Consider the following 14,888-nt stretch of genomic DNA (forward strand, 5'->3'; position numbering starts at 1 on the left):
AGAACATCCTTTTATAATATACTAGAGGCCTGGTACGCGAAATTCATGCATGGGGGAGGGAGGTCCCTCAGCCCGGCCTGCACCCTCTCCAATCGGGGACCCCTGCGGGATGGGGCCTAAACCAGCAGTAGGACATCCCTCTCACAATCCGGGACCTCTGGCTTCTAACCATTCACCTGCCTGCTTGCCTGATCACCCCAAACTGCCTCTGCTTGCTGGCCTGATTGCCCCTAACCACCTCTGCTTGCTGGCCTGGCCGCCCCTAACTGCCCCCCTGCCCCTGCTGCCCTGTCTGCCCCCTAACTGCCCCCCTGCCAGCCTGATTGCCCCTAACCACCTCTGCCTCGGCCCCTGCCACCATGGCTTTGTCTGGAAGGAAGTCAGACATCCTGAAGATGTCCAGTCAACCTGGTCTAATTAGCATATTACCTTTTTATTAGTATAGATTTAACATTCTCAACAAATTGGGTATTGAAGGAACATACCTTCACATAATAAAGGTGATACATGACAAACCCAGAATACTCAATAATAAAAGGGTGAAGCTTTTCCTCTAAGAGTGCCCACTCTCACCACTCCTATTCAGCATAGTACTGGAAATCCTAGCTGGAGAAAATAGGCAAGTAACAAAAATAAAAGGAATCCAAGTCAGAAAAGAAGTAAAATTGTCTTTGCAGATGACATGATCATACATTTAGAAAACTTTACCAAAAAACTTTTAGATCCAATAAATGAATTCAGTAAAATTGCAGAATATAAAATCAAGATATAAAAATATTCTGTTTCTGTTTACTAACAACAAACTATCTGAAAAATAATAAAGAACACAACCCTATTCACAATAGCATCAAAAACAATGAAATACTTAGAAATAAATTTAACCAAAGAGATAAAAGACCTTTACACGGCAAACTGTAAGACAACGATAAAAGAAACTGGAGAAGACACAAATAAGTAGAAAGATATCCCATGTCACGGATCAGAAGAATTGACATTGTTAAAATGCCCATACAACCCCAAGTGGCCTATAGATTCAATGCAATCCATATTAAAATTTCAATGAGATTTTTCACAGAAAAAGAAGAAAAAAACAATCTTAACGTTTATGGACCCACAAAAGATCCCAAATAGCCAAAGCAATCTTGAGAAAGAAAAACAGAGCTGGAGGCTTCACACTCCCTATTTCACACTATATTACAAAGTTCTAGTAATCAAACAGAATGGTACTGGCAAAAACAAACAAACAAACAAAGACACCAAAAAACAGACATACAGACAAATGGAATAGAGTCAAGTGCCCAGAAATAAATGCATACATGAACAGTCAACTAGTATTTGACAAGGGCATCCAGAATATTCACTGGAGAAAATAATAGTCTTCAGTAAATGGTGATGGGAAAACTGGTTACCCATATGTAAAGAATGAAAACTGACACCCGTCTTACACAACTCACCAAAAATAATCTAATATAGATGAAATACTAAAATGTAAAAACCCGATACCATAACACTCCTAGAAGAAAACAGAGAAAAAGCTCTTGGCATTGGTCTCGGCAGTGATTTTTTTTGTAGATGACACTAAACACATGGAACAAAAAATAAATAAATAAACAACTGGGACTACATTAAACTGAAAAGCTTCTGCACAGTGAAAGAAACAATCAACAAGATGAACAGGCAACCTGTGGAATAGAAAATATTTGATAAAGGGTTAATATTTAAAACATAAAGAACTCATATAACTGAACAGAATAAAAAATAAATTTAAATATTTATTTTAACAATGGGCAGAGGACCTGACTAGACATTTTTCAAAAAGACATACCAATGGCCAACAGGTATATAGATAACAAAGGTGCTCAGGGGTCAGGTCTGAACCAGCTTGGGGAACGTTTCTGGAAGAGATGACTTTTGGGTAGAAGTCTGCTAGGTGGGGAGTAGGATATAAGAAGGGGGGAGGAAAATATAATTCCTATAAATCTGCAGTGTGTCAAATGAAACAAGGGCATCTTTTCTTTGTTAAACTACTAAAAAAATGCATCTAATATGGCTTCAGGGAATACAGAAGTGGTCATTTGTAGCTGGAGAAAGGTGGCAGATAATGGAAAGTCCTGTATATTACACGGAGGAGTTTGGATTTTATCTATCCAGGGGGGAAAAAGTGAAACTATTAATGATTTTTATAGTATTTCTGTTTCAGAAAGAACATTCTGGGGAAACATATGAAGGCTGAATGAAAGAGAGACAAGAGATGAGACTTTTGTTAAGAGGTAAGAAATAGCAAGACTGAACTGGGGCAAGTGAAAACAAAAGAAGTTGCTGGCTATTTTAGACCAGAGGACAGAAGGATGCAGATCATAAGGGAGAAGAGTGTCTACAGTGTTTACTGAAACTGTCACCTCTTTCAATTTTTAGTACAGAAAATTGATGATAAGTGGGAGCCACCAACAAATTCACAGAATCAGTGACAGATAAATCTAATCATTAAAACCCAAATTTTCAATTGAATGAAATGTACAGTGCTTAAAAACAAATGCCAAAACATGACTTTTATTATGTAAACTATCAAATGTTTATTTACTTTCCGTTTCAAATATTTTCAAGTAAAAAATATGTACAAAAATATATATACAAAAGTTTAATGAGCTGGAAGCATTTCAAGCATACTTATACATAAACACAATTGAAATTAAATTCAATGCAAAATTGAGTGACATCATATTGCACCAGAATTTCTTCCATACAAAACATATGCGTCAAGAGTTTCCACCAGATGAAATCACACTTATTTCATAGTATCGTACCACTTACACAAATAGCCCATAAACACCATCTGGCAGTGTGATTTCTGCACCAGAACTCTCCCCAGAAGGAAATCATTAAGCTGTAAAAAAATCCATTTTATTTCACATATCACATGCTGGTATAGGCATCTGTGCCAGAGAACCCTAGAAACGCAACATAATCTACGAATGAAATTCTCTGTGCACCATTTATATTTTTATAGTTAAATATCTTAGTACTCCAAATATGATTGGAATGTAGGTGCAGAAAAGGAGTTTTGCTCCTTAAGAATTTATCAATACAAGACATTGCATAAAAGTATAAAATGCACACAATCCACTTTACCAAGTTTCACTATCACAATGTCAAAGCGAAGGACCACAGATGAGGACCACTTAGGAAACTGAGGCTCACTCCTCCACAGCTGCATTTCTCTGATCCTGTATTTTAGATCACCAGGACAAATCCACCATCCCCCGGCCCCTACCAATGAGGGGAATGGTACAAGGTCATGACAAATACATTCCAGACCCAAGCTAAGGGGTATAGCTGGTCTATAAATTACAGTTTAAGCACAGATCAAAGAGTTGGCTGCCAGCACAACCCGCCAGAGTAACCCAACTACTATTTCCCCACTGGGCTCAATTGATTCCATTGGTGCAAATTACTGACACTTGACATAGGATATAAAAGGCATTTAAATACATTCATATATGTTACTTAATGATATGTTAATATGAACACACATACAGAATTTTCTACTCCTTGAGAACTGAAAAAGAAGTTACTATTACTAAGTCAAATTTTAACACAAAACTCACTGAAACCATTTTTATAAAGTAAATACAGATAAAGTTATAATAAAAAGATATTAATGATTCATCATGAGATGAATTCTGAGTCAGTAACTAAAAACCATCTCTACCAGTGCATCACTACCATCTAATCCACTCTATGGTAAGCAAAAACCAAGCTCTACAAAATCTTGAGGAAAATCTTAGTCAGAAAAGTAGGACGAATTAAGTTCCCCAAGTATTCAGTCCAGGCAGACACGTGGCTTGCCTTTCTCTGACTTGTGCTTATTATACATTCGCAGGTCGCCAGCATGTGATCACTAAAGCACAACTAGATGTTTGTTCACCCATGGCACAGAGAGGAGACACTCTGTCTCATGGTACGAAGCAATGCACTCTTAGCACATCTGATGCTTATGTTTGCAAATTCTCAAAAGAGTTGGCAGGTACCATTGGCTATTTTGAACACAGGCATTGGCTCTAAATAGCCTAAAAGAGTTAAGGGATATGCCATTCTCCGAACATGGATAATGTAAAAAGATCCCAGTTTTCAAGATGTAAGCATTAATAGTTTAGTTCCAGATTTATACCAGTAGAAATAACACTCACAAGGGAAAACTATTAGGTAAAAAAATTTCTCCAAAGAAAGAATCAAAATAATCCCAGACTACTTAAAATTTTTGGAGGATCCTTGTTGTTTGTGTGATAACCGCAGCTACATATATATTGTTCTTTATTTCCAGAGCAGTTAAAAAGTGCTATGTGGTAGTGTCTAAAATTATGAATATACACAGTAGTTTAATGTAGGTCAGTTCTATTCTGTTATAAGCACACATTCATTTGAAACAATCTGTTTTGTTTCTCCAAACTATTTTTCTACTTAAATATAATAGTTTTATATTACACTCGAGGCCTGATGCACAAATTTGAACATCGGTGGGATCCCTCGGCTTGGCTTGTGGGGATCAATGGACCTCCGTGCCACCGGAGCCCGGCCTTACCCGCCAGCTCAGGGCTCTAGCCTGCTGTCTGCTTAGATCCCGCACAGCATGAAGTAGTGTGGGAAGCGGCTGGTGGCCGGGGAGGAGCCCGAGCCCAGGCTGGGCACTGCGCTGCTCCTGCTCATCTGGCCCCACTGCGCCTGCCGCCCCTTCTCGGGCGAGCAGGGGGAGTGTCCACGGGAGAGACTGGTGCTGCTGCAGCTGCACTCACCAGCCATGAGCCAGGCATCTGGTGCCTGTTTGTCAGCTGAGCAGTGCTCCCACTGTGGGAGCGCACTGACCACCAGGGGGCAGCTCCTGGGTTGGCCATCTGTCCCCTGGTGGTCAGTGCGCATAATAGCTACCAGCCGGTTGTCCGGTTGTCTGGTTGCTTAGGCTTTTCTATATAGATAGATAGATTATTCAATAAAAGGAAATTTGGAACAAAGGAGAAATGCTAGGGACAAAAGAACTCAGAAATACTTTTAAATCAGACAGGTTGAACCTAGAACCACACTGTATTGCTTCCCAGTGTGAGATGAATGTGCTTCTCAGCATGCATGGAAGCATTAGCAGGAATAATTGAGGTCTAACATCACAATCCTCCTTTAAGTCAGACCACTCACAAACCAACCGTTACAGCTGTAATATCCAAAGGCCTGATGTTTTCCCACAAGATGCAGTGCAAAATGCCCTATCACACAAGGTGCTCAAAATACAGTCACTGCTGCAAAAGACATAACTGTGCATTCATCTTTATTTTTCCTCTAGCTTTCAGCGTGGCCTTTAGAGACTTCAGCAAGAGGTAATATGGATTCAACAAGCAAATCTTCTAACCAATAAATTAATTCACTTGAAAGTCATTCTTTAAAAAATACCAGTAGTGTATATGTTGAGGGGGAAAAGGATGCTCACTTTCAAACCAGTGCACCCATTTTGTCTGGCGTTCAGATAGATGCCTAATGCTCCAGTTTCTTGAGTGGATTGTTATCTATAAAAATATTAAGGCGACTATTGATATTATAAATGCACCCTCGATCTATAGCTGAAATACACATGTAACAGATAACTATTTGCAGACTGTAACCATCCACCAGTGATGTTTTCAAGTCAATGGGAACAGAAGAGGGGGGAGGGGACTACCAAGGAATTAAACCTAAGTGGTTGTAAGTAAATCTAAGAATATCAGTAATTGTATAGATTCAAATAAGACTTACTCCTACCTTGAGGATATCATGCCAAAAATAATACAAAATGAGTCATTGATTCATTCCAAGAAAACAGAAATAGTTCAAAGAGATCAAGTTAATACCCCTGGAGGTTATAAACAATATCTCACAACATGGAAAACTGGTGAAGTTCCTGTGAGACCATGACTTACGCCTTTGTGAATTTATGTCAAATCTAAAACTAGACTGAGCATTTATTTTTTATACCAACTAATTTGAAAAATGCAATAGAAAGAAGAAAGGATTATTTCTTAAATATAATTGTTAAAATATCTTTTTAAGTGCATACCTAGAGGTTACACTTCTAGGTATGATATATGATGGAAAAGATTAAAAATGCCGTTTATAAGAAAATTATCCTAAAAACATTATAGGTAATAATCCTATTATCTATATATAAATAATGTAAACAGAAGCTGTCAAAATGACTCATTATCTACTCTAATTTATATCCACCATGAGCTTGTTGCCAGTTACACAATGATGTTCTTAATTCCTGACTTTGGTTAGGAAAGTCAAGTGTAACCCTGTAGACATTATCAGCACCGACATACAGCCCATCATATAGGGTAAAATGAAGCAAAATTATATTTAAGTAACATTAAATTTCTTGACTCATCTGCATTCAAATTCCAAATCTCTCTATATTTTCAGCCAACCTAAAAAAAGAGCTACAATTAAAATCCTATTTATTGTTTTTCTATCATTTAGAACTGACAAATATGTGAAAGGTGAAACTCTCTCCTTATATATCATATAATGTATATTATGAGAAAGCCATTTATATATACTAGTAGATACTTTAACTAATTCACAACCTTATTTAAAAGTATATCTTACAAATACCCCATGTTATTTCTAACAGGAAAAGCAGTGGAAGTTTTTTCACCTTAATCAAAGGGGTATTTGATTTTGTAGGGCCAGAAGTATATACAATTTTGCTGATTTTCTTCAAGAAAATTAATACATAATTCCTAATGCAAAATTAGGTACATGCAAAATTGGAAGGGGCATGTGTAAGTGAGCGGCACTGAAGCTTAAGTTTCATTAGCTTCTCAGGATGTCCACCTATGTGCAGCAGGCACTGAATTTTTAATATTTCTCTCACTACACTGCATAATAAATTACATCAAAATATTGTTACCTCCAATCATTTACTACTTTCATTTCCTGCCACTCTGAACTTCAGTTTTCTATCTTTTCATAACATATACCTCAATAAGAAATCAACTATAGGTCAAAGATGCTCCCTTTCTTAGTTATCATTATATTTGTCTGATAATAGAGATAAAATACTGATTTTCCTGAAGACTGATTACAGTGCATGGAGAATTCCATTGAGTGATACAATGAAATGCTAACCACTGCTGATATTTTAAACTAGAGGCCTGGTGCATGAATTCGTTTACCAGTGGGGTACCTCGGCCTGGCCTGCAGGATTGGGCTGAAACTGGCTCTCTGACATCTCCTGAGATTGCAAGAGGGTACAGGCCGAGGGACCCCACCAGTTGGGCCGGGAGGGACACGGGAGGTTGGCCAGCCGGGGAGGGACCACAGGAGGACTCCAGGGCATGTCTGGCCAGTCTCATTCAGTCCCAATCTGCTGGACCCCAGCAGCAAGCTAACCTACTGGTTCGAGTGCCTGCCCCCTGGTGATCAGTGCACATCATAGCAAGCAATTGAGTGGCCTTAGCATATCATTAGCATATTACACTTTGATTGGTTGAACGGACAACCAGATGACCAGATACTTAGCATATTAGGCTTTTATTATATAGGATGGCAATTGGGGAAATAATTTTACCAGACACATAAGACAATCTGGAAATTTTTTTCAATGTAGTTGTTTTAGTGTTAGATAAACTGTCCTGCATTTCTACCATATCCTAATAACTGTCCTAGTTTTGTGCCAGCGGGGCTGGGGGAGACACTGTACAAGCACATAGCACGTGTGCGTGCACACACCTAACATTTATGTGTGGTCTGGAGTCAGCCACCTTTCCTAGGATATGATACAATTGTGAATAACAATTATGAATATTGACTCCCCAACCACAGAAAACATGTTTTGTCATGATTAGCCTAAAAATAAGTTAACGTTTAATAATCTCCATTACTTTCTTTAAAAATTACTGACTGACTTTCTGTCTGGTTAAAATGGTATTACAATGGTATTAGAAATTTAGTAAGGAAAACTCATTTTGATATGATGAAAGAATAATGAATATATATTCTATTTAGCCAGTTCAATGGTATATTTAAAGAGAAATTAGAACCCAAAATAAACAAATAAATAAAATGCAGAGACCTATCTGTTGCTATAAGAACATTAACCTCAGGAATAATCAAGAACCACACAAACCTCTCTCCATGAGACTCTATCTTTTTTCTCATTACATAAAAATCCAAGAAGAGTTTTCTGGTTTAGATTATATGGACGTAGATCGCAATACCTCCAGCAACAATATAGTGGGAAGAGATATGGCTAAATGGATATAGGAAATAGAGACTACACATCAACTTTGAAAACCTTATGAATTCACGTATAGACCCAAACAGTAGGTTTGTTTAAGAAATGTCAATCTTAAATATATTTTAAATGTTATCAAGAGAAAAAATTGAAATTTGTGAATTGGAATTGTCTCAAATTATGAAATATCATTACTACTTTGTCAATTGTCTGTGAACTCTACATCTTCTCTGAATGATTTTAACCAGTGTAATTCTTTAAAAAATTCTTATTTTCAAATGGACAAAAAATTAAAGGATGAAACATAACTCTGGCTATGATGAACTACTTAACCTTAGATGTGTGTAAATAACAGTTAACAAATGTCATCATGATATTACTATCATTAGAAAATTGCACAATAGCTTCGGAACCTAGCATAATAACACCTGTCTGGATATACACATGCAAGCACAATTTCTATCTCTTTTAGTGAGTCCGTTACCAGTTATCTCTTTTTCAGATTAAATGATAATTAAGGTGAACAAATTATTGACAAAACCTAGATATAGAAGTGGAAAATTTTTAGAAACATCAGTTGTGAATCTTATTTAGCAGCGGCATTTCTTCCTCAATTTTTATGTAAATATATGTCATTTCCTAATTGATCTGCACAGTTTCATCTGAAGAGATATTTTAACAATATAAAATACACTTAGGAAATGTACAACCTGTCAAAATTCATCACCATGTAAAAATAACTATAAACTAAAAATATTGTCCAGAATTGCTATCATTGCACATAGATATGATTATAGGGTTAGGTATAATATTTTGGGCATTTTCTTTCTTGGTGATTTCTGTTTTAACATGGATATTTTAATTTGAAGATTTGAAAATGCACATATTTAGATATATTTATCCAGGGTAAATTATTTGTAAAACAGGTAATGGTGCTTAAAAGGATTGAATACCAAATTGACTATTGCTTTGCTGTAAGAAGGATGTTACTTACATCCTTTCCTGGTCAAATGGGCTGCCATGAAAACAAAATGTCAGACAACCACAAAGCTTCTTGATGAGGAGTGAAAAAAAAATATCCCAACATATTAAGTTCTCAATGATTTTTACACAAACATAATTCCTGAATTTGTAAACAATAGCTCCTAGAAGCTCTTCTTTAATGTATTTATTAAAGTTAGGCATACCCCCTCTGTCCTTTGTTCACAAGGCTGTTAGTATTAACCCTTAAAAGATGAGTGACATCTAAGTTGGCACCAAAGGGGAAGCAATGCAATGCCCATGTAACATAAATTTCTTTCTTTCCTCTGACCATAGTGTGGACGTACGCTTTTTTTGTTCTTTCTCTAGAAGAATAGAAAACCCTTTTCACAGTATGGCCTTCTATAGTAGGTAAAAAATGTTTTTACAAAACCTATATATACAGAAAACACCTCAGTCTTCAATTTGAAGTTTCTTAGCCGTGATATGTTACAGAGAAAGACCACTGAGGTAACTGTCCATCCCGTAGGCTTTTCCCCTCACCTCAACAGGTAGGTATCAGGGACACAAGAATCACGTGAACTCATGGTAGAGCTGCATATCAGCTTTCTACAATTACATGGAGTTATAACTAAATTTCTTAGCAACCACTTTGAATACATTAAAAAGATCTGAATAAAAATGACTGACTCCTTTATTCCATCACCAAAGCCGCAGTCCTCTGGATTTTCATAAAATGAAGTGAATGTCCATACTTTGTTTCAGCCCTTTGGGCAGAAACAAAGCCAAGGATAGATTGCCAAGATTGCAAATGCATTAATTTATAATTTATGACAATCTTCTTCTGGTACAACTTCCAGTATTATTTGTAATGTTCTGGTTATTCTGCCTACAAAGAAATAATGAAGAAAAATTAAAAATGTACAGAAATCAGAAATACATAAAACAACAGCAAAATGTGAATTATTTGGGGTTGAATACTGAAAACACACAACTATTTTATAGAGCACTTACAAGAATTATTTACTTCATTAGAATCCTATCATGCTCAATTAATGTATGTCACTTCTATAACTTCCCATGATGACGTCTCAGAAGAATATGTTAATACTTTCTATTAAAATGACTTTTATTTATGAATCAGGAGGCTGAAAATATTCTGAGACAATAGGATCAAGATGTAAATAACTGTTCAAAAACACATTTCCTATTCAGTTTTAAATTGCTTTGTTTTTGTACCTATGAGATTACAATCAATTCCTCAGCAAAATCAAGAGAAGAATCAGAATAAAACTTCCAGTCTCAAACTTGTAGTGTATTATTGAGCAAAACATTTCATCTCCCAGGACCTCATTTGCCTCATCTATAGGAATGAGGGACTTGGGAGTGACATCAGCAAGCTAAAAGGGTAGGAGGTCCCAATGCTCATCACCGCCTTAAGAAAACAAGGACAATAAATAGCTACAAATGGAAGAAAATAGCTCAGGAAAAGCTCTAAAGTCTAGACAACAACAAAAATGCAGCAAAAACCTGGCAGAGCTCAGAAATCAAGGATGGCCACATAGTTAAGTAAGAAAAGTATTTTGCCTACATCACTGCATCCCCCAGCCAGAGATCTAAGAAAGTTCCCAGAGAAAGCGAGCCGGAGAACCCCAGCAAACCTCACCATTGTGGACATTTGCAACTTTTGCTAGAGAGGTCTCCCACAGTCTTGAGCGTGCTGATCCCCTGATGGAGCAGCCTGGAGCGCCCCCACCTCTGTATCTCTTCTCAGATGCTGGAGCTGTTGCTGAAGTGAGATGGCCTCAGGTTCCCTGGTTGCTGTGCCCCATTCTCAGGGACTGGGTGCCACAGCATCTTACCATACACAAGACCTGAGCTGCCACTTCTCTTTGCCCAACTGGGCCAGGTCAGGCATTTTCCCAGCATTACTGAGGCAGCTTCCCCTACTGAGTCCAGCCCCGGGGTCCCAAGTAACACTTTGGCTGCCATTATTTAGGGCTGTGTTGGTGCTGATTCACTCTCCTCTCCCTCCATCCTGGTCAAGACTCTGAACTGTCATTGTTGAAATAGCTCTTGCTTCCCCAAGCCCTGCCCCCTGGATGCCAGATACTGGCTCTGACCCATTATTGCTAGGGGCACTGTTACTACCCCGGCCCCACTCCCCAGGCAGTTCAAGGCTCAAACCCATCAATTTTTCCCAATACAGAAAAGCTCAGGAACAGATGGTTTCACTGGTGAATTCTACCAAACATGAAGAATGAACACCAATACTTTTTTGATTAATATGGCTGAAAACATTATCAGCGAAATATTAGAAAACCAGATTCAACAACATGTTAAAGGCTCATTCACCATGATCAAGTGGGATTTATCTCAGAAATGTAAGGATGGCTCATCATAGTACTGTTATCCTAGCCAGAGCAATTAGCAATTAAGTAGAAAAAGAAGTATAAGATATCCGTATCAGAAAGGAAGAAGTAAAATTATCTCTGTTCACAGATGACATCTTATATATAGAAAATCCTAAAGAAGCCACTAAAAATTGTCAGAAGTAATGAATGAATTCTGTAAAATTGCAGGGTATAAATCAACATACAGGAATCAGTAGCATGTCTGAACGCTAACAACAAATTATCTAAAAGAGAAATTAAGAAAGTGATCCTATTTACAATAGCATTGAAAACAATAAAATACTTGGAAGAAACTTAATCAAGGAAATGTAAACTGTAAGACACTGATAAAAGAGATTAAAGAAGACACAAAGAAATAGAAAAATATTTTGTGTTCCAGGATTGAAAGAATTAATATTGAGAAAATGTCCATTAGACCCAACATGATCTATAGATTCAGTGCAATCCTGATCAAAATTCCAATGGCATTTCTAACATAAGTAGAAAAATTGTCATAAAATTTGTTTGAAACCACAAAAGACCCCAAATAACTAAAGCTATACTGAGAAAGAACAAACCTGGAGGCATCATGATACCAAATTTCAAGCTATAATGCAAAGCTATAGTAATCAAAATAGTATGGTCCTGGCATAAAAATAGACACATAACTTAGTAGAACAAAATAGAGAACTGATACACAAACCTCCCTATATAATTAACTTATTTTTGAGAAGGGTACCAAGAACACACAATAGGGAAAGGACATAAAACTGGATATCCACATGCAAGAAAAAAATGAAACAATCCTTGCCTTATATCACTCAAAAATTAACTTGAAATGAACCAAAAATTTTAATGTAAGACTTGAAGCCACAAAACTTCTAGAGGAAAACACAGGGGGAAAGGTCCTTGACATTGATCTAGGCCAGTGGTCGGCAAATTGCGGCTCTCGAGCCACATGCGGCTCTTTGGCCCTGTGGCATGGGCCACGAAGTTTCAATTGCACTGTACGTGTGCGCCCGCATGTGGTATTTTGTGGAAGAACCACACTCAAGGGGCCAGTTTGCTGACCACTGATCTAGGCAATGATTTCTTGGTTAAGTCACCAAAGCACAGGCAACAAAAAGTAAAACAATTATGACTACATTAAACTAAAAGCCTCTGCTGAGCAAAGGAAACAATAAGTTGAAAAGATAAGTTACAGAATGGAAGAAAATATTAGCAAAGCACCGAACCGGTCTGGCTCAGTGGATGGAGCGTCGGCCTGCGGACTCAAGGGTCCCAGGTTCGATTCCGGTCAAGGGCATGTACCTTGGTTGCGGGCACATCCCTACTGGGGGCTGTGCAGGAGGCAGCTGATCGATCTCTCTCATTGATGTTTCTAACTCTCTATCCCTCTCCCTTCTTCTCTAGAAAAGATAAATTACAGAATGGAAAAAAATATTAGCAAAGCATACTTCCAAAATATATGACAAACTCAGATAAATCAATAGCAGAAAAAGAAATAATCCAATTTAAAAAGTGGGCAAAAGTCCTGAATAGACCTTTTTCCAAAGAAGATATACAAATGGCCAACAGACATACACAAAGTTGTTCAAAATCACTAATCGTCAAAAAAAAAATGCAAAACAAAACCACAATGAGATGTTACCTTACATATGTTAGGATGTTATGACAATTCATAGTACTGTTACCAAGCAGTTCATGAGCTAGACTTGTTTGCAGTCCATACTTTAAGTGGCACTGCCCCAGGGGATGAAGAGACCAGGGTTCCTGATGGTTAAATGGAGCATAGAGGCCTGCTGGCCTAGAACATTCAAACTAAACCCTTATATAAGAGAAACAATAAAAAAAAATTCATATTCTTCCAAAAAATATTTTAAAAAGGCCAAGAGATATCAAATGTTGGCAAGGATAAGAAGAAAAGGGAACCCTTATACATTGTTGGTGAGAATGTAAATTGGAACAGCCATATGGAAAACAGTATGGGTGTTCCTCAAAAAATTAAAAATAGTACTTCCATATGACCCAGCAATCCTATTCCTGAGTATGTACCCAAAGGAACTGAAATCAGTATCTCGGAGGGATATCTGCCCACTCATGTTCATTGAAGCATTATTCACAATATGTAAGATTTGGAAACAGCACAAGTGTCCATCAACAAATGAGTGAAGGTGTGACACACATACAAACAGTGAAATATTATTTAATCATGAGAGAGAAGGAAATCCTGCCATTTGCAAAAACATGAGTGGACATTAAAGACATCATGCTGCCCTAGCCAGCTTGGCTTAGTGGATAGAGCGTTGGCCTGAGGACTGAAGGGTCATGGGTTCGATGCCGGTCAAGGGCATATGCCTGGGTTGCGGGCTCAGTTCCCAGTTGGGGGGTGTGCAGGAGGCAGCCAATCAATGATTCTCTCTTATCATTGATGTTTCTATCTCTCTCCTCCCTTCCTCTCTGAAATCAATAAAAATATATATGTAAAAAATAAAATAAATAAATAAAGACATCATGCTAAGTGAGATAAATCAGACAAAGACAAATACTGTATGAAATAACTTGTGTGTGGAATCTAAACAAACTGAACATGTTAAAGACAGAGTAGAATGTTGATGATCAGGGCATAGGGAGTGGGGGAATTGGGGAGATGTTAAGGATGCAGACTTAAAACTAGTAAATAAATAAGTTCTATGTAATGCACGCCATAGTGATTATTGTCAATGTACCATATTATTATAAAAGTTGCTCAGACACTAAATCTTAACTATTCTCAACACACACAAAAAAGAAATGATAAATACATGACATAATAAAGCCATTGTTGCCGAAACCGGTTTGGCTCAGTGGATGGAGCGTCGGCCTGCGGACTCAAGGGTCCCGGGTTCGATTCCGGTCAAGGGCATGTACCTGGGTTGCGGGCACATCCCCAGCGGGAGATGTGCAGGAGGCAGCTGGTCGATGTTTCTCTCTCATCGATGTTTCTGACTCTCTATCTCTCTCCCTTCCTCTCTGTGAAAAATCAATAAAATATATTTAAAAAAAATAAATAAAGCTATTGTTAGCTAACGCTATTATAGTAATCATATTGCAGTATATAAATTATCAAACCAACATATTTTATACTTTTAACATACACAATGTTATATGCCAATAATAAAAGAGTAATAAGTAAATTGTCCCCTTGACCAGGAGTTCGACTGGTTCGACCAGGGGGTGGGGCCAGCCCGCCAACCACCTGGGGCCCCTTCCCCAAG

At 37.7% G+C, this 14,888-nt stretch overlaps 1 protein-coding gene across 12 annotated transcripts in view; it reads right to left on the reverse strand.

Moving 5' to 3' along the window:
• Positions 1-14,888, reverse strand: part of SLC7A11 (solute carrier family 7 member 11) — a 236,984-nt gene that overhangs the window by 150,316 nt on the left and 71,780 nt on the right. For 2 of the 12 annotated variants that reach the window (XM_023754413.1, XM_006081690.3), the window contains one exon: positions 9,382-10,127. The exons of 7 other annotated variants lie outside the window; for them this stretch is intronic. Coding sequence is in view for 4 of the 5 variants with exons in the window: in XM_006081690.3 (XP_006081752.1) it covers positions 10,060-10,127 (68 nt within the window). In the remaining variant the exon portion in view is untranslated. Of the gene's footprint in view, positions 1-1,776; positions 1,924-9,381; positions 10,128-10,252; positions 10,398-10,718; positions 11,028-14,888 lie in introns of those variants that run through there. 3 more of the 12 variants (XM_023754405.1, XM_023754373.1, XM_014455079.2) reach the window with 3 other exon arrangements.

Source organism: Myotis lucifugus, unplaced genomic scaffold (genome assembly GCF_000147115.1).
Source record: "Myotis lucifugus unplaced genomic scaffold, Myoluc2.0 scaffold_1, whole genome shotgun sequence".
Taxonomy (NCBI): Eukaryota; Metazoa; Chordata; class Mammalia; order Chiroptera; family Vespertilionidae; genus Myotis; species Myotis lucifugus.